At 40.8% G+C, this 21,479-nt stretch overlaps 1 protein-coding gene across 4 annotated transcripts in view; it reads right to left on the bottom strand.

Moving 5' to 3' along the window:
* USP45 (ubiquitin specific peptidase 45) overlaps positions 1–21,479 on the bottom strand; it is a 1,947,146-nt gene that overhangs the window by 525,149 nt on the left and 1,400,518 nt on the right. For all 4 annotated transcript variants that reach the window (XM_078648210.1, XM_078648209.1, XM_078648212.1 and 1 more), the window contains one exon: positions 13,658–13,749. In XM_078648210.1, the coding sequence (XP_078504336.1) occupies positions 13,658–13,749 (92 nt within the window). The remainder of the gene's footprint in view (positions 1–13,657; positions 13,750–21,479) is intronic.

Below are 21,479 nucleotides of genomic sequence, written 5' to 3'. Positions count from 1 at the left end.
TGTTTTGCCTTGTGCAACATATACATGCTTACAGACCCCCACAGACGTCAGACACCGGGCTACAAGGCAGTAAGGTGATTTGCAAGGGGAACTGCTGTTGTTGCACTGTCTTCCAATGTGGGACACGGTGAGACAGTGTGCACCAACCATCCGGAGTGGAGCACCAATCCTAACATATAACCCAGCCCTGAGTCCCCTGGAGATTGGAGGACTAAACTGTGGGTGGTGAACCGCAAAGAAATGTTACAGGGGTCGTGTAAGGAACACAGTGAGCATCCCCAGGTACCCCACTTATAAGCGATTGCTACAGAACGAGAATAAAATTATTACAAACCACAGTGGCAACAAAAACGTCGCATGAGACAGAAATAGACAAGAATAAAGGAGACTCATCTGTTGGGTGCAGTAACAGTGGAGAAAGAGGGAGTCCAGGAAGTGACCACCCAGTATGAGGTATATGCAATCAACACTGTCATTGGATAATGTTGTTGTTATATCCTTTCCCTAGAGCTGCCTGGAAAATGAGTTTGTTATGGCACATGTTTCTAAGGCTGCTAGAGATTTAAGTGTAGAAAGTTAAGCATAATCCTTGCATAGTCCTGACATTGAATTAAGTAAAACTGCTACTATTGATGCCTGTAATATTCCACTAAGGGCCCAATTGCGATGTCGAACGGACCTGAGTCCGTCCGACATCATTTGAGAACTGAGACCGACCGACCTCCTGTCGGCAGTTCCAACCCAGCAGTAGGATGCAACAGAACACTGTTGGGTCGCACTCCTATTCTTTACAATGGGAGCATGCTTTCCGACCGGAATGCATGCTCTCAGTGTAAAGAGAAGAGGTGCAGTTCATCCCTGCACCCCAAGGGGAGCAGGGATCAACAGTTGGTCATCATAGGTGCCCCCTGTCCGCCACCCGGACGGCTTGCACCCATGAAGGCCTGCTGGGGACCCCGAAAGCCGACTTCCGACAGCTTTTCTGTGTCGGAGAGGCCGGCACAGAATCCAACATTGTAATCCATCAGGCGGAAAAAGCCGCCCTTGGGATTACATGTGGCATTCCGAATGGCAGACGAACTCTCCTAGCCTGTCGGAAGCCATTCGGAAATGGTTCAGATTCAGTTAACCCAACTCCATCCAAATGGGTTGGTCGGAAATTAATCCGAACAGGAGATTACAATGCCATAGAAACGGCTCCGACCGAAGCCTTTACCTACGGCATCGTAATCAGGCCCTAAGTGTTAAGTCCAAATTTCATAGTGGTCAGAACAAAGCAGGAAAAATGCTTGTTAACTATTTAAAAAGTAAAACAGAAAGTAAAGCTATTGGGTCTATTGTTAATGAATTTGATGATAGTATTGCCATTGCTAATGCTGACATTTCTAGTTCCTTTCAAACCTTTTATAAATCATTAAGTACTGGAGATACTCACCCTTGTGATGCCTATTTTGCAAAGTTTTTTTTTGCAAAGTTTATTCATATTATTTCCAAACCATCCTCTTAATTTGATACATTTGAAGATCCAGAAGCAGATATGGCATTGCACGGAATATTGATGGTCATTAAATCCATTGAAAAAGCAAAAACAGCGGGCCCTGATTTTTTTTATGTAACTTATTTCTGTGTTATTCTCTTTTTTTAACCTTAATTTTTAAAGCTTTCTTACTCATTTATTTCTAATTCAAAAGCTAGTAGCACTTTTATGAACCTTTAATGAACATCATTTCTAAGCATTTTAAGGACCCTAGAATATGTAAAAAGTATAGACCAATTTCACTAATTAATTATAATTGTGAAATTTTGCCAAGATCTTAGTTAATCATTTGGATTCCAATGTTACCATAATTGTTGAACCTGGTTTGTTTAGTCTTAATAAAGGCAGAGTTGCCATAGATAATCTAAGAATGTTTTCAAACATCATTTATTAAATTCCAATTTCCAATTTAAAACATTTATAAAGCGCAGCGTGCACCGTACGGTTTCTTGGCGCTAGTGGAGAGTTCGACAACTGAGGCAAAATAAAACCTGTCGTAGAAAAGAGGGGAAATTACACGGAAAAGGCCTGTTTGAAAAGAAACGTTTTTAGATCTTTACGGAAGGAAAGATAATGAGTGGCAGAGCGGAGGTGATCAGGGAGGGAGTTCCAGAACGTGGGGGCTAGGGTAGAGAAGTTAGTTCCACCCCACTTTTTTCGTTTGAAACGTGGGATTTGGAGGAGGGATTTGGAAGAAGAGCAAAGCTCTCTAGTAGGGACATATTCATTTATTAGCGAGGAGATGAAAGCGGGGGCAGTGCCTTGACGGGCCTGGAAGACCATGCAGCCGGTCTTGAACAAGGAACGTTCCTTAACAGGGAGCCAATGAAGCTCCCTGAGGAGGGGTGTGGAATGATGATAACGTGGGAGACCATAGACCAGCCGGGCCGCCTGGTTCTGGACCATCTGGAGTCTCCGCAGGCTGTATGCTGGAATGCCGTTGTAGATGGCATTGGCATAATCCAGCCGCGATATCACCAGTGCGGCCATGATCAACTTGAGTGCCTGTGGGGAAAAGAAACGGGAAACAGTGCGGATGGTTCGGAGGGTGAGGAAACAGGAGGAGACTACAGTGCTGATTTGTGAATGAAGGGTGAGCTGGTTGTTCATTTTAACCCCCAGTGTTTTAACTGTGGTTGAGGGAGTGGGGGAGCGACCAAGAGAGGAGGGCCAGAAGAGGGAGTTCCAGGGACTGGACGAAGCTAATAAATTTAAATCTCCCCATGCAAAACTTTCCCTTAATGTTGAGAAAGCTTTTGATCATATACATATACATATATTATACTCCAACCCCGAGCTTGAGTATTTGTAAATGAATGTTTCTCTTCAAATTTTTATTTACACAGACAATTCTGACAAGGATGTCCTCTTTCCCTTCCACATTTTGTACTATGTTCAGAACCTTGCCCGGAGAGCATTTGATGTAACGCCAATATACCTAGCTTTAAACATGCTTGTGAGGAAATTCAATTCTCTGCTTATGTTGATTATATTTTGATATACATGTCCAACTCCACTACTTCTTTGGATAACTTCTTACAAGAAATTTGATTGCATTCCAATGTTTAAGGCTATAAACTAAATGTTACTAAGACTGAGATACTCCTTTTGAATTATCTGTGCTTTCATTATAAATGTGTAAGAATTCTAAAATTGCACAGTGCCCTTCTGAATTCAAATATCTTAGTGATGGCATTTCCTCTAATATTAGAGAAATAATGAATCATAGTTTTTGTCTTACTGAAATCTAAAACATAGAAATTAATTTATGTTAGATCTTCTCTCAGCATATCCTGGTGTGGCAGGCTTAAAATGATGATTGTCACAGATTTTATAATCTACCTCTATGCTTCCTTTCAAAATTTCAAACTATTGTTTTAAAAACTATGATTCTATTTGGTTTAAATGTTTATGGAATAATAAACCTTTACGCATTGCCCTTTCGAAGTTAAATAGACCAAAGACTAACTGTGGTGTCAGATTCCCTGGGTTCAAATGATACCAATTGTCTTTTATTATTAGACAACCGTGTACCTTGATATATGATTTCCATGATAGTCCTATACCTCGTATTATTCCTTGTGAAAGGTTTTTTTTCTGAGATGTCTCATTTGAAGATATTATTCTTATGTCCAATCGAAGCCAAATCACTAAACACCCCATCTTTAAATATTATGACTATCTATTAAATTGAGTGTTATTTGATAAATTCACTCCCCAAAAACAGTTTAATGAACTCATTAATTTGGTTTAATAAGTTTATAAAGATACATACTAGATCACTTTATTTTAAACATTGAAAAAAAAAAGGATATTTTCATTTATATCAATTGTGGAATAAGAACAACATTGTTACTTTTGATTTCCTAAAGGAGAAGTTTCAATTACCAACTTCATTAGGAGTTGAATATAACCTATTTCAGGATTATCTCCAAAGTTTCAGTCCCAAATCCCCTACATCTTATGACTCTTTGAAATTGGCTCTGTAATTCATAGGTTATTCCATTGTCATTATTTTAAAACCTTTTTGGGATAAGTTTGATTTAAATCTTTTAAAAAGTTTGTATTGTTACCTCCCACTTACTTTTCGCATTATATATATATATATATATATATATATATATATATATATATATATATATATATATATATATATATATATACATTTAGGCTCCCTATCTCATGATTTTCACAGCTCTACTAATATGCCTCTTTTAATCAACTTTTTGATTGCAATTGTTTTTAAACTAGTCTTGCCTTGCTAGAAAGACTATTCCAAATTATCTGTTTTTACTTGGTGGAATTTTGTTTGCAACAGTTACATAATTCACACTGTCCCTTCCCTTAGCCTTCACCAAAAAAGTAAACCTGACCTAGTTTGGCTACCTCTTACAAACTTTCTTTCACACTCAGCTCATAATTATCCAATTACCAGGTCTTAGTACTCTTCTCTTTCTTATACTCTAACTTTACCCTTTTCGCCTTTTGCTTTCTCTATGGATTTTGTTTGACATGTTTTCTTATTTTCTTCTCCCTTTTTCATATAAAAATGTCTTTAACTCTTATAAAACTATAGGAGTTTTACGGAGGGGAGGAGTCATGATGGCGGGCTGAGCTCCGCTGAGTGAGAGTCGCTGCATGAGTTGCTCTGCTCTGCCTAAAAACGCTGCAGCCGATGGAAACCCGTTTTGTCACCCTTAATTGCTAAATGGAGGGCTGATTAAGGAAAGAGAAGAATTGATGAGCGCTTTGAGAAAGGATATCTGTGTAACGGAGGAAAACGGAAGGAAAGGAGAAAAAAAAAGGAGAGACTTACGGCTCAAGAATCGGATTGCTGAACTGATTGCTGAATTGCTTCTCTTTGCCTGCACCGCTGCCATACCATCTTTCTTTCCGAGAAAATACTTTTTAAGATTGCTTGACACGAACGGATCCAATGCTGAGGGTTTTGCTCCGGCACCTCGGCAGGAACCTGCTGCACTCCTGGAGCCACGGAGCGAGTTTCACTCGAGTGCCGCCGCCGACAATAGCAACCGCCTGGGCGTCTCCAACTCCGCTACAGCTGGGTGCACACCTGACGAGACACCCAATTCTACGGACTACACTGCGGACAACGTTGCGGAGGTCAGGGGAGACGGAGGCAACGGAGGCAGCGCAAGAACTGATGTCCGCACGGCAGACCAGATCCACACGGATTAGGAAGACTGCCCAGACGGGGAAAAAGGCTCATACAGGTACGATGGCGGCCACAGCAGCGATTACAGGGGTAGTGGCAGTGGGCTCACTGGATGAAAACTCCGAGAACTATCAAACACAGTCCACGAATTTTACAAATAATTCTAGCATATCAAAACATGATAAATTAAAAACTCTCAGCACTGGCGAAGTTGATAAGCGAAGCGAGGCTGACAAGAGCCACGTTGCGAAATATGCTCCTGTACCAGCTACGAAGGGTGGGGGCAGTGCAGACCTAAGACTAAGAACAGAGTTATCAGCAGTTAAAACAAAAAGGAAAGTGACTGATAAAGCTGAGGAGATTCATGCGAACACAGTAACTACACTTTCAATCAACAACTCTGTGGTGACCTTGGCGGAAAACAGTACCGAGGGAATGGCACAAGATACAGGGCTGGGAGCTGAGACAAGGATAGGAAAGAAAGGCTCGGACAAGCTCCCCAGCGCCAAGGTGCTAACTGGTTTAGAAGTAAATGAAGTCAACCTGGCTAAACCGAGCGAAAGAGGAAGCATTACGGATACCTTGATAACACAAATAACAGAGGACTCACAACACATGGCACAAAGCCAAAGGGTTGACCCTGCGGGTCTCAACACTAATACCAAGACTTATTCGCAGATTGATAAGAGTAAAATAAAAGAGAGCAAATGTGGAGGCGATTTGTCTCATGAACCCGGCACCAAATCAGACGAAGACTCAAATGTAGAATATGAGGAACTATCAGAAGAAGAAGAGGGGCTCGACGAAGCGTTTAAAGCTCTAACAAACAAAAAATTGGTATCAAGGAAAACCAAAAGGAAGGTTAAAGCTAAGCAAAAAAAACCTCTTACTAAAGACAACTTGTAAGGAACTGACAGGAAATAAAAAAAATCGACTAATAGATGCCAGCCCTCTGAGAAGGTGGATAAAGGCCAAAGGTGGAGTCAAGAATATGGCCCTAAGACTATCTGGGGCTAGCCCTGACGAGGCTAATGCGTGGGTGCACAATACTCAGGGGGATAACTCAAGTACCTCAAATAACGCTAAAAACGTAAATAACTCCATGGATCCTCTAACAGACTCTGGCCTAAGTGCACTCTATACAAATCAAGAGACATCCAGTCATATGAACACAGCTACTACAGAAGCGAACGGCGTACTAAGACCAGGGACCCCCCTGGTAGCCCCAATAACTTCCCATATCTCCACCTCTGATATTTCTCTGCTTCCTCCCACGCATAATGAGGTGGTGAGAGATGCCGAAGATCAAGATTTTGTACTATCAACTTATAATACTGACCAGACAACGGAGGCCATTGAGTCTATAGTATCTAGCTTGGGGAAAACTCAACTACTTTTAGCTGGGATCTCTGAAGCTAATTCAGGTGAAACTTTAGAACATGATTCTGCAAAGGATGTGATGGTTGATGCTAATCCCAAATCTCAAAAAACAGTACCTGGCCCTACTTCCTACCCCGTTCAAAAAACCTCTCAATTGATCCTACTAGATACTTCAAACTCCCCAGTCCCAGCGAATATATCAATGGAGTCAATCATGCAGACTCTCATAGAACAAAGAGTGGAGATTCAACAGCAATATCTGCAGCTAAGGGAAGATAATACCAAGATACAAGGAACTATGAGAGATATTTGCCAAGGCTTGGGAGGAGTGACAAAAGATATAGAGGACATAAAACAACGAATAGTGGTAGTGGAAGAAGACGTGAACCAGGTTACAACAACCGCTACACAGAATACATCAAGAGTGTCTCTGCTGGAAGCTAAAGTGGAGGACTTGGAAAACAGGGCACGAAGACAAAACCTTAGACTATTTGGTATACCAGAAGGCATGGAGGGGTCCGATCCGAGAGCTTTCATGGTGAAGCTCTTCCAAAGAGCTTTCATGGACCTTGCTGACTGGGATTGGGATTCCCAGTTGCAGAGAGTACATCGACTTCCCTTAGTTCAAAGAAACACAAATAACAAATTTCCAAGACCTTTTTTGATATATTTTGGTAACTTTCTTTTGCGACAAGCAGTAGCATTTAAGGCTAAACCTAATAATCCTGTTACTGTTGATAATCTCACTTTTTTTGTGAAATCGGACTTAAGTAAGACCACTATGGACAAACGTTGGGAGCTTCGGAAGATGATAGATGCTTTCAAAAATCTAGGCTGCATGGCTTATCTTCAGGAACCTGCCCGCCTTAAGGTCATTCGAAATGGCCAAACTTTTTTCTTTACTGATCTATCATCCGCTGAACAATCTCTGGAAAAATTCTCTCGGGAGAATGCAAAAAGAAGTCAAAAAGAGAAAGAAAATTAATGTGAGGTGACGGGAGAGATGGGGGTGAAAAGAAAGGAAAGGAAAAAAAAAAAGGAAAAGAAAAATGGAGAAAAAATAGGAGCCTACTCAATACACTTTATTGAACTTGAATCTAACGAGCAGTTGGACACTCTCTGTATACTCGTGCAAATACACACTTCTCTTACTTTATCCGCGGGAGAGCCTAACCTTTCTTTCCCTTTTCCTTTTTTATTCTCTCTCTTTTTTTTTTTCTCTCAAAGCACGAGCAAATATGCAAATAACATGCATTAAACTAAGACGAGGCATGAGCAGTCTCTCATGTATGCACTCTCACTACGTTGCCCTTACAGCGGCAGCTAATGCTAGAGGGGTGCTCCCCCCTAAGGGACGGGTTTCAGCGAGGGAGGGGGTGGGGCTGCTCCAGGGGTGGGTGTGGCAACTGGTGTCGAGGGTGGTGGGTGGAAATAAGGGGGAAAAATTTGATTGCAAGATTCGACTTTTTTTTTTAAGAGTAGTATGAAGGAAAACTTAGCGATTGAGAAACGAACTAAGGTAGAGGGGAACAATATGTATAGGAGCAACAGTATAATAGCTAAATGCTTAAACTAAGAATTCTATGCTGGAATGTTGATGGCCTAAATAATAAGAGTAAAAGAAATTTGGTACAAGAAGAGATTAAACTGTACAATCCTAATCTAGTTTTGATTTCAGAAACCCACATAAAATATCAGGATCGAAAGTTACTGTCACAATTTAGCTATGAATTGGTTGTATGCTCAACTCTAAATGAGACTATAAGGGGCGTAGCTATTCTAAAACAAAGAGGAGTCCCATTAGAAATAATTAAAACTGTTTCCGATACTCGAGGAAGGTGGGCAATAGCACAGATGCAATGTGATAATGTCAAATTGGTATTATGTGTAGTATATGGACCAAATATAGATAATCCCAAATTATTTGAAGAGCTAAGTTTAGAACTACTTGAATGGGAAGGAGAAACTATTATTGCCGGAGACTTTAATTGTGTCATGGACTATAAATTAGATTCTACGGGGCCTAAGAACTTCAAAAGAATGTATAAAGTTAGAGCAGCAATCCTAGAACTTGCAAGATTGAATAATATCAGAGATCTATGGCGGTCTAAACACCCTATGTTGGCAGGTTTTACCTACTATTCTGCGCCACATAGATCCTGCTCTAGAATTGATATGATATGGGCCTCTGATCAAATGTTAGACAATTGTGAAATTGAAATATGCCCTAAAGTTACATCTGATCACAACCCTTTGCTATTGGAAGTTATAATTAAAGATCAAAATATGAAAGAACCACGAAAGTTTACTTTCCCGAGACACTTACTTGCTGATCTAACATTCACCACATTAGTCAAAAAACATATACAGGAGTTCATCACATTAAATATCAATTCGGCCAGCATAAACACTGTATGGGATACTTGTAAGTGTAGCATTAGGGGCTTTGTCCAACAGTATGTATTCAGGCTTAATGCTGAAAACCGCAATAAAAATAAAAAATTTACATCAAAATTACTTGATTTGGAAGTACAACTGGCTGAGGCAACACTACACTCAAAAAATAATATAGAGAGGATTAGAGCAAAACTGGCGGAACTACAAGCTGGATTAAAAAAAACTTTGAGAGAAAGATATATATCTAAACTACAAAAATATAAATTAGATCAATATGAAGGTGGCGATCGCATTGGGAAGATATTGGCCTATAAAACCGTGGATAGAAAAGCTAAAACCAAAATCAAGCAAATAACAGGATCTGACTCAATAACTTATGAACGAGAGGATCAAATATTAAATCAATTTGTCAAATTTTACCAACAACTCTATACACCAGAGGCTAAACCACACAAAACAGAGATCTTACAATATCTTGATCAATACTTAACTCCACCGCAGGCTTTAAATCTTGAAGTACTTCAACACCTAAACTCTAACGTAACACTTGAGGAGATAAAATTAGCAATCGATCATTTACCCTTAGGGAAGGCGGTTGGAGAGGATAATATACCTGTGGAGTTTTACAAACTTTGCTCTCAAGAACTGCTGCCGTTACTGCAAGAGGTGATTAATTCAATTATTCTTTCTAAGCAAGCACCTGCATCATGGAAAATTGCCAAAATTATCTTTTTTTTTAAAAAGGGAAAGCCCGAAAAAGAGTGTGGCTCGTATCGGCCCATATCTTTACTTAACTCTGACGTTAAAATCTTTGCCAAAATTTTAGCCAATCGATTAGCTCCCTATATGCCGGACATTGTCAACACCCAACAACATGGCTTTGTAGTGGGCAGAGATACCACCCTGCATGTTAACACTTCAATCACAGCTTTTGATGTTGCGGAAACCACCAACAACCCACTCGGTATGATAATGCTAGATGCGGAAAAAGCATTCGACCGAGTGGGGTGGGAATATCTGTGGGCAGTACTAAGTAAAATGGGTATCACTGGCTCCTACTTAGAATGGGTTAAGTCACTGTACGATGAACCACAGGCTATGATAAGCTATGGAGGCAAAGACTCAGCCAATTTTAAGATAGCAAGAGGTACAAGACAAGGTTGCCCCCTTTCCCCATTACTTTTTGCCCTGTCTTTAGAACCTTTTTTAAATGCTTTAAACGACCAAACCAATATTGTACCAGCTTGTCATGGAGACATAGTTCTTAAATTAACCGCCTTTGCTGACGATATAGCAATTTATACACCCGACGTTAATAAAACTATGCCAGAAATCATAAACGAAGCACAAAATTTTGGGAGAATTTCTGGGTATAAACTGAATGTGAACAAAACCCAAATCATACTCAACTACACCCCGGATACACAAATTTTTGACACATGTAAAGAAGCCGTTTATTTAGGCATCAAAATCACTGCTAAAGTGGGGGAAATTCTGAAAATAAACTACGAATCTTTTTTAAAAGAAACTACTGCTAGTCTTAAAAAATGGCATAAAATACCTCTCAGTCTGATAGGGAGACTTAATTTGATTAAGATGAAAATTTTACCTACGTTGTTGTATCTGTGTAGAGCCATACCGCTGCAACCAAATAAACTTTTTTTTAGAAAATTAGACGGTATATGTAGTAGTTTCATATGGGGCTATAAAAAGGCACGAAGGGCGGTTAAATTCTTGACACTGCCAATCTCTAAAGGGGGACTTACTTTCCCAGACTTTAACTTCTATTTTCTAGCTACTTTTTTTTTACAAATAAGGAGTTTGCTAAAGAATACTCCTTCTTTATTCTTTCATCAGTATATGTTAGGCGCCGATTCGAACCAATTCCTATTACGAGTTCATGATCCAAATTACTTTAAGCGGGTCAAATTTAAGACTGCTAAACATGCTATAAAAATTTGGGATAAAATTTTACACATTAGTAACAGCACATTTTACAACGCCGAACTTAGACTATGGAATAATCCCGGTCTTCCGGGCATATTCTCGGATGGTTTGGCGAATCGCTGGATTAGACATGAAATAATTACACTAGGAGACCTTTATGGCACCAATGGTTTGACTGACTTCGAGAACCTAAAAATTACTAATGGGCTTACAGATGATATGCATTTTAGATATAGACAATTGAGAGATTTTTTTCATAACAAAATGAGAATAACGGAAGCTAAACATTCAGATATTCTTGAGTGTATTTACTCTGATAAAACAAAGTCGTTGATAAAACTGGGATACCAATGGTTAATTAAGGATAAGGGAGAAAATACAACTCAAATCGCAGCTAAATGGTCTCGCAGGCTAAATTTAAATATAAACTCGAATCTGATCAGAAACGCTTTAACCCACTTAAGCGATATAGTACATTCTTCTAACCTCAGAATGCAACTATATAGGACAATTACTGAGCTGTACTATACACCACAAAAAATATCCAGATGGGCCCAAGGAAACTCGATTTCAGATAAATCTATGTGTGCTAAATGCAACGCAGTTGAGGCAGGAGTTGAACATATGTTATTTTCTTGTCCAGCATTCTCCATTTTTTGGAACAGTATATCCGACCATTGTAGAACTAATCAGATAACTATACCGGAGCTTACAGTACAATTGGTTTTATTAGACATTCAGGATACTAATAGCCCCAATAAGGATCTTATAACGATTTTGCTAGCATGCACAAGACTAACTATAGCTAGGGCATGGATATCTAAAGAACCCCCTAAGGCAGCGGATTGGCTCGCTTTGGTTCACGAAATCAGAACCATGGAACTTTCACTAGCCAAATTTAGAGGTCCAAAAGCCCTTATTAGAAAAGAAAAGATCTGGAAACACTTTTTTGAAGGGCAAGAAGGGGGGACAGGTCTCTAATACCTCTTTTTTTTTTCTTTTTCTTTTTATCCTCTTAAAGTTTTGTGTCAAAATGTACTTTTGTTTCTAAGCCTCGATTTGTTCCCATACCTCTATTCTACTACTGTATTCTTTTATTTATGTTTATTTCTTAAAAAGATATCAGTGGTACTATACTGTTAAAAAACGAACTGCATTATGGAACAGAATTGTAATGGTTACTGTCGTATCTTGCAATAATAAAAACTAATAAAAAAAAAAAAAACTCTTATAAAACTATATATACAATTTGTTATTACTTCTTATTATATATGATTGCAATTTTGTGCATATGTTATTTTATTCTCCAAATAAAAAGGATTAAACACGAGGATAACTGTAGTATGAATAAAACAAAACATCGGCAGTATGAATAAAACAATAATTATTAAGTATAACATACAGTGAAATATGATTAAATAAAACACAATAACTATTTCCAGCTGTATACAATTTGGCAATATTAATAGAGATATAAAAAAATATTGCCATTTATTGATGCTTTACGATTAACCACTTCGGCGCTAATGACGAGCTCAGCTCATCATCAGTTGCGCCGCTCGCACGCTGATGAAGAGCTGAGCTCGTCATGTAACACGCGTTTTAAAAAAACGCCGCGTACAGCGGAGAAAAGCCGCCGCGCACATGCGGTTAAGGAACTATGCAAAATCATTCTCAGGAGAGCTGTTGTGCTCTATCACACCATATCATTCTTGATCTATTCCTCCCCCTTTCTAACCCTGTCTCCTTGGGAACTAGACTTTTCTGGAACTTGTTTTTGCATTATGGATAAAATATCAGATGAACTATCCAGGCAATATCTGTCAGATTTTTTCATACACCTTCAGATGTGATGCACAGTTTTTCAAATACTTCTGATACTAAGGGTTATAGAGTCTTGCATGTAATTTATAGACCCTCGCTAAAAATAAATCCCCCACACTTGTAACAGTGGGATCTTGGTCACATAAGAAGAGCAACATTGCAGTCACAGTGTTTCTTACTCATATTCTCTTCAGCCTATGGGCAATTCTTATTTTACTAATCGCTTCATACTTGGGGCACATCAAAAGTAAATGTTGTGATCTTTATAAATGGTTTAAGTGATAGGTACAGATTTCGGTCACTGCCAAGTTCTATTTAATCATTTTCTTCACCATGGATAGCACATCACACCTTGCCATTGTAAACAATTGCTTTGCTGAGGTTTCACAGGTGTCTGGACACAGTGCTGTTGGTTATTTTCAAAAGGGTAATTATGCTGCCTTTCGAGGACTTCCAAGCTTCCCAATTGCAACTCTTTTTTATTCTTTCAAAGCCTCTGAAAGGACTGTTTTGCTCGGTGAGGGCTGGACCTCTGGATATAGCAAATTTTTCCATAATTAACACATGAAGGTCCTGCCGTAATTCAACATAGACTTTTGATGGTTTGTCTAATTTTAGATGGTTAGCACAAATAATCTGTGTGGGCTGCCAATAATTTAACAGCATCTCTTGAAACCATTCTGCCATCTCTTCGATTGAATTATAATTGACATTCGCTTTAACAGCAAGCTTTGAGAGAACACAAACTTAAATCTCTAGATTGACATACAATGGTAACACATTATTGAAAATGTTTGACACAGATTGTATAACCTAACAAATGAAAAGGAAAAAGATAAGACCTGAGGTAAAACCTCAACTAAAAATAACCGCTGAAGTTTTCGAAAACTACTTACGTGTTCACACTCCTCACACATGATCGTGTTTGTCAATTCACCAACAAAGATTCGATCTATGAAGTTCATTTTCACACCCTCCCTTCCGTAAGCTGAAATTATAAAAGTTTTTTGAAACATGCTCACAAATAATTTGTAGACTGAACAAGAAATTCTGTATAGACACAGCAACTGAACCTTTTCCAGGCACTAAGCTTTTATTTTAACATGAACAACATATGGACATTGGTTCACCGGAATCTTGAACCCTAAAACTACAATAAAATATTATGGTAATTTTCATTTAAATATTTTTGAGTTAGAGATCCCTGTTGTTTTCAAGACTGTTAAATATTGTGCTTCTTTTTGCAATGCTTATCTTGTTACTGGTTAATTGAAGAGCTTTGCAATAGATTTGTACGCACAAACACCGGGAAGACTTACACAGACTTTCATCACTTTACAATCAATAACAAGTGTGTCCCTTTCAACTGAGCTGCATTGAGGATATGTAAATGTGCATGTGCTAGGAAATCTACTGAATAGAAAAGCTCCGGTGAGAAACAAAGTCACAAACAGGCCATACTGCTTCGACATCAGCCGTAACAAAGGCAAACACTACACTAAAGCCAACTTCCAGTTTAGGACAGCTAGCCATGCAAACCATGATGCTGAAGTGGGAGTGGCTCATTTAGTTTGGTTCATATGCTATCTAAGTTGCATCATCAACTTAGTGAATTGGTTAATCTTGTTAAAAAATGCGTGTGGCGTTTCCTCAGTTTAAGAGAATGTAAACTTTTTTGTATGTCTGGCTAGAATTTGTGTGTGTGTGTGTGTGGTTTACTTGATAGAAGTAGGGAGTTAAGCATAATGTAGAAAGGGAATGCAAAATGGTCAGACTATTCTATAGGACTGGGTGGAAGGCATGTAATGCAGTCATCGAAAATCAGGTCGAAAACCTTTCCTTTGAATGAGGGATGAAATGTGCTATTTAAGATTATGAATTTGTGCTATGTGTGCTAACGCAAAAGCATATTTGCAGTTTGGGTTAGCACAGAAATAAACCTGAACTAACTAAGGAATGAAGCCTGAAAGCCAGAACGCTGAATTACAACATATACATATTAATGTATGTGCCATACTGGAGTCACACAATTTAGTTTGCCAAACATAAGAAATTAATTGATAATATATTGCAATTGTTAGGGAACTTCAAAGCAAAAACCTAAGTGTATCTTTTTTCAAGTTAAAGCAAAACAATATGAACTGACCTTAAAGATGTTAAAGGGAAAGGACTCGTTAAAAACACAAGGAATATTTTTAGCAGGATCTGAAATATATTTAACCTATGGCTGAGCCAAAATATTAAAACAGAAAACTAAAAAACGTCTTTGGATAGTTCTGTTCTAGATCATACCTTGGTGAGAGCTGTGTTAACATGCAAAACAAAATGGAAGGTTCATTTGCGATTCTGGTGTTTGCTCGTCTTACGAAGTACAATGTAACTGTGCAAACATGTTATTCTAGGCACAGACATTCATACAGCAATGGCTCATTTTTCACACAATAAGGCTACATAGACTCACTGCAGTTCCACTGAAGTTTAATAAAACCTTCATTTCAGAATTGGCACGAATGGCCCTTTTGCTCAATTATGGAGGCTACCCCGCACTCCAAAGTTGGCAAGCTGCAAATTTAGAGGCATTTGGCATTTCCAAAACCTGAGAGGGAATGAAAAAATGACGGGTCATATAAAACCAATATCTGTCATAAATGAGTACACAGGTTCCAACCACACATGAAACGCAGTTAATTGGGATGATTTATATTACGATCTTTACAATAAACACCACTTCTGCTGCTTATACTTTGGAACTTATTTTAGGATTCCAGTTTATGGGAGACATTCCTCGTGGCAGACTGCCAGAACATAATAGAGGAAATTTTGACAGATAGACTGTGTCCAATGGGGTTCCACGTTCACTGAAGTTGAACATGTCTAGTTTAGAACAAACAACATACTTTGTTAATTTTAACACTTTTGTTTACAAAAAAGTTTCCATTTTCTTTGGGATTCCACCGCAACCTACCCTTTGTAACATAGGTGTGATCTTCCCATTTAAGATGCTAGGTGAGTTAACAGTCATGTGTTATTCATATGCACATTTGTGATGGTTACTTCTAACAGCATATTCCTCACCTTGAGAATACCCCCCGGTACCAGACTGGATCCGGAATATTTTTCAGCATAGCCTCCGCACCGGTAGGTTCCATCATATATTGGCGTAAACTCTGTTCCACCCTGGAAATGTGGGATGGAGCGACATAAGCGCCACCAAAATGCACTGATATCAGTTCCTTTCTATCTGTGCTTTTCTACGTGAATCTAGAGCTATCTCCTAACTTTTTCTTATCAGTTGACAAGTTATTTTTTCAAAATGTTTCTCAAGGGGTAGGGAAACATGCCCCCTCCTAAAACTACAGGGTTTAAACCTTGTAGGGGACTGTCGCAAACAGATGTCTGTGACAGAGACCCACAAGGTGTCTTTCTGGTGTTTGGCTTTAGTCCACAACTCCAAGTCATGTAAGGAGTGTGCCCGTATGTACCCAAAGGAAATCTGGGATCGCCAGGTATTTGTATTTATAATATATACCTAAAAGTGTCAAAGCGCTAGCACTGGTGAGTAGACAACTGCAGAGAAAAGATACCAGAAATGCTACAATCACGGGAGGGAGAAAAGCCATGTTTTCAATTGCCTACGGAAGGCTACATGAAAGGTTAAACTGCAATGTGGGTGGGTAGCGTGTTCCACAGTTTAGCAACTGCAACTGAGAAAGAGCGATCACCCCACCTGGTCTTCCGAAATCTAGGTATGATCACCATTTTAAGAGAAGCTGTCTCCTAGAGATGTACCAATGAAAAGCAGTTCTCAGGGGCTTGAGCCCCTGATGGTGGAGAGCGCATGAACCAGAAAAAGAGCCTTAAAGGTCACACGCTTCCTGACTGGCAGCCAGTAAAGGTAATGCAAACCCACCATGACTGACAGACATTTAGGTACATTCAGAACCAGTAATACTAACGCATTCTGAATGACGTTTATTCAGCGAGGACTTGTTAATGTTTAAATACAAGGCATTGCAGTAGTCAAGTAGAAAAGTAATTCGCACAATAACCACTGCAACTCTGAGGTCAAGTGGTATGAAGGGAAAAACCTTTTTCAAATTTTTAATAATGAAAAAGCAAGAACTCAGCTCTTAACCTGAATGTTGAAAGTAAGGGTATTGTCAAAGATTACCCCTAGGTTTTTTGCTGAGACAACCGGAAAAGGTGGGGGCCGCATGACTCTGGCCACCAAAGTTTTGACCATAGAGAAGTCTATACCCCAAAGATCAAAATCTAAATTTTTTCGATATTAAGTTTCAGCCAGTTCTCATTCATCCAGATGTTCATTTCAGTCATACAACATTTTAACTTTTCTGCAACTAGCGGCATGTCATCTGAAATGGATACAATGATTTGGGTATCGTCCGCATAGGACATACCTGCAAACCAAATGACCGCACCAGCTTAGCCAAGGGGGCGACATATACATTAAACAGGTTGGAACGGAGGGAAGATGCATGCGAAACACTGCAGGGGAGATGGAATAGTTCTGCCCTGAAAATCCGACAACTAATGGTATGGGTCCTGTTAGTCAGAAAAGACTCCAAAAGGGTCAAAGCGGTGTCTCTTAACCCCGCCTGGCTCAGTCTTTAAACCAAGCACGACGGAGACACCATATCAAATGCTGTTGATAGGTTCAGCATTACTAGAATGAACTAACCTCCTTGATCCAGCTAGCAACGAATTGAATCAGCAGCAACCACCAAAGTCATTGCAGTACCATGACCTTTCTGAGAAGGGCCAGGAAGGTCTTGGGTGGTAAGGTGCTCGGCTAATTCTTGGATAATGTATTAAAAAAATATATTAGCTGCCGCATTTATGAGAGAAATAGGACAACGATTTTTTTAGGTCGTCAAGATCCCCGATGTTTTTTTTTTTGAGGGGATAACTATGGCCTCCTTCTAGAGTTGGGAAATACTCCTGTTATAAGTATCTGATTATAGATCTTTTTAAGAAAGCCAGCAATATGATCCGGTACCAGTTGTAAGATTTCAGGAGGACATGGGTCATTAGGTGAACCAAGTGTCATGTGCATGAGAAGATTTTTTTACTTTTAAGTGAGATATATGAGGGAAAGAGGACATCATAGCAGTAGAAACCCGGTCAATCAAATCCTCATCTTGTCCTATGAGGGCGGACTATCCTCATTTACATTAAAATCGGAGAATATCTTCAAGATCTCATCTCTAAAATAAACAGCGATGTTGTTAAAAAAAAACCTTGTGCGTTTTCCACAGACTGCTGAACATGAGTAGAAAGATTTTTAACCATTTTAAAAAGTTCATTGGGAGTACAGGTTGCAGATCTTATTTTATCAATAAAATAAGAAAACTTGGCAGCTATAATGGCACGTTAGTACACGAGAATCAACTCTTTGTTTAGGTCGAGCTGACCTAGCTTTCAATGCGAAAGCATTGAAAGCTGTCAGCAAGACAACTAATGTTGCCCGTATTTGGGAATGTGGACAGCAATGTGCCACGCGCTTTTCGTTTCCAGTTTTCACCGCGGGAGCGCGCTCCTAGCTACTTGCTGTGTGTGCGTCGTCAGTTTCGCTTTCGAGCCAGTGCCCCTGGGGAGCCTCGTGGGCTCTGGAGCGATGCCGGCACTATCGTTGGAGTCCCACACTGGGGACTCCAAATACCATGGCCCCCGCAGCCCTCAACATGCCCCGAGTACCTCCTGTCCCCAGAAACGCAAGCACGGAGCCCCACTCACCGGGACTTCGCCTCCGCAGGACTCTTCTGGGGAGACAACGTGCCCAGCCAGGTCCCGCTCCGGGGCTGCTCCCTCCGGCGTTAATGGGCACAGGGACACTGGCACTCCGCTCCTTGGCTTCCCGGGCGGACGCCGGCTGCACGCAGGGCTCTTCTCTCTCTGCTCCGGAGCCTTGCGCCAGCCATTGCAGCCTGCCTCCTGGGAAGCTCCGGTCGCGCTCGACTTCCTGCTTCTGGTCAGGCCCCGCCTCTGTCTCGAGGAGGGCTGCCTGACTTCCGCCCAGCCTGTGGGTGAGAGGCTGCAGGGGCGAGCCGAGAGCCCTGGCGCACGGACCATGGGCACGAAAGTCTCCTAAGAACCAGCCTGCCCAACTTTTCCAATGAGCAGGACGGGGGCTCTGTGCTTTCGCAGGCGGCTCGATGCCCTCTTCCTGCCGGTCTGTGCCAGGACCAGATATAATGAAGAGCAGCAACTCGAGCAGTAAAAGCGGCGGAGGCAGCAGCAGTAACCACAAGGAACATGCCCCGCACCACCACCACCAGCAGCGGCACCAGCAGCACGGGGCAGCCAGGAAGGGCTGGCTCTCCGCGGCGTGCCTGCAGTTCTCGCTCCGGGTTATGGCTTCTGCATGGGAACCCTACTGCTCTTCTGCCTGGGCTCGCTTTTCTTCCAGCTCAACGGTGGACCGCCGCAGCTCCTCCTAGACATGCGACGCTATCTGGGTAAGGAGGCGCTAAGCTCCTGTCTTGTACCTTTAAGCAGAAATGTGAAGAGAGAGTATGTAGGGGAGGAGGGGTGATAGATGGAAAAGATTTGTGGAAGGTTTGTGACGAAAACTTTAAAAAAAACGTGCTCTTTGGATAGCACAACTTGTATTTAATGTGCAAAATTGGTGATTTGTTATACATTTGCTCTGCTTAGCTCCGTAATTTGAAACCCTAGTTGCTCAAAGCCTCTGCAAACGGCGAATGCAACAATTATACATTAATATTGCAAGACACAGATTGTTGTTGTTAATTCTGGCTCCAAAGCCCCATTTGTTGGTGGGATTTGTGTGCAGTGCTGCAGTGTTTTTGGTTGCACTGTCTGGGCCACGGGTGCCTGACATTTAACTCGTGCTTGCTTTCCTACTTCCGCCGGCCTTCCTGGGCGTGCTCTGCTGTCTGAGGGTATTTCAGGCGCTACCCTTGGGGTTAGCCTACATCTGTGCAGTGCCTGGCACATCCACGCTGCCATGCACGCCTTGACGGCACCTCCCCCCTGTAACTTGTAGACGTGTGAATTTTGCGGGGTTTCACCTTTCTGTGGCTTCGGCATGCTTAAAGGGCTATGGGGCTGATGTGTAAAGCGGCTGTTTGTGAGTTTGGCACATTCCATAGGAAATCGGCACGGGTGCGTGCCTTAGGAATTCAAACGGCGAACAGGGCGCATGTAGCGCCGATATGGCCACGTGAAAGCGCAGCTTATTTTCTTTCTTATACCAGAAAGAGAACACCGACAACGTACGTATAGTTCCTGTTTCACATGAGCTCGTGACAAACATGGCCAACAGGCATATCTCAGCAGTCTTTGTAAAGAACAAGTGATGGGAACAGACAGGCGGAAGCAGGCACACGTGGGCAGCAGCAGCGATACAAACCTGCCCCGGGAAAAACGCGGGTCATGTCTGCTCAAAACAAGACCAGCATTTTATCAACACTCGGGTTGAACAGTACCCACTGTGTGGTGTCTATTTAAAAAAAAAAAAAAACATTTCAGAATTAGTAACTACTTCCGTTTTTAAATGCATAGCACGGCAGACCTCCGGCCCCAGCTTTTACGCATTTTTCACCTTTTGTGATTTTTGTATGTGTACTCTGCGCATGCAGTTGTAGTTGTGCAGATATGCTTTTCAAAATATGCTGTGAACTCTTTAAAAATTAGAGAGATGGGATCGCTTAAATGGAATCATGCTTAGCTGTCATCTGTCACTTATCTCGAGAGGAGAAAAGTGCTTTTAGTCCTGATTGCATCTTGGTATGGTATAACTGCTTCCAGGCACAGCAGCGTCCGCTCCGTGGGGTACGCGAGGTCCCGGGGTGCCGGTGCTCTCCCCGAGGGGGGCGGCTTCCGATTAGGCACCACGATGTAGGGCCCCTGGCCTCTCCTCCATTTCACTAGCAGTTCTTGCATTTTACAATGTCCTCTGTGGAACCCGTGCATGAAGAAGAAAGCTTTAAATATGACTCTGAACATGAAGGCAGGGCAGTGCACGGCGACACCCCTGAACAACTGGACTTTGTAGAAGAAGGTAACTTTGTTATTTGTAATATCAATACATCTAAGTCACGTAAATACAACACATATTGCATGAAAAAATCCTAAAGGTGTCACATTTGCGAAAGTTAAAACTATTGGCATTGGAAATGACAAAGCTATTAATTTCGCTATTTTCAAAACCAACACATAAATAAAATATTTGTCATTTACAATACCAATAGCTCAAACTTTCCTAATGCGAGACCTATTGCATTGCAAATGCTTGTTTTATATATCTCGTCCAAAGTAAGGATTGCCCTCCACCTCTGTTTTTGTCTCCAACACTGTCATCTAAGGTCTTTTAATTCCTCCAAGAACCAAGAAGAGGACTCTTGTTCTGGTACCAGTCTTATTTACAATAGGGGCGGTCTGACGATTTCAGTCATTATTCAAGGATTAAAATCATCTGCTATTGGGTCCTGAAAACTGTAGTTTCTCCCTTATGACTTGTTGAGTGCAGATTCCATGTCTTCTGAGGAGACTTTAAGCTACCTTTTATACGAAATGGGTTTGCACTGCATCTGTTCTATATCTTTTTGCAGAGTGATTTTAAAGGTTACCCCGAACTGAACATTCCAACTTAGCGGAAGAAGGTCTTCCATCACCAGAGCTGAGTGATTGACTAAAACACATCTAATTTATATCCTGCTAAATGGGTAGAGGAGT

The sequence above is a fragment of the Lissotriton helveticus genome, chromosome 6 (genome assembly GCF_964261635.1).
Source record: "Lissotriton helveticus chromosome 6, aLisHel1.1, whole genome shotgun sequence".
NCBI lineage: Eukaryota > Metazoa > Chordata > Amphibia > Caudata > Salamandridae > Lissotriton > Lissotriton helveticus.
This window is presented reverse-complemented; position numbering and strand designations above follow the sequence as displayed.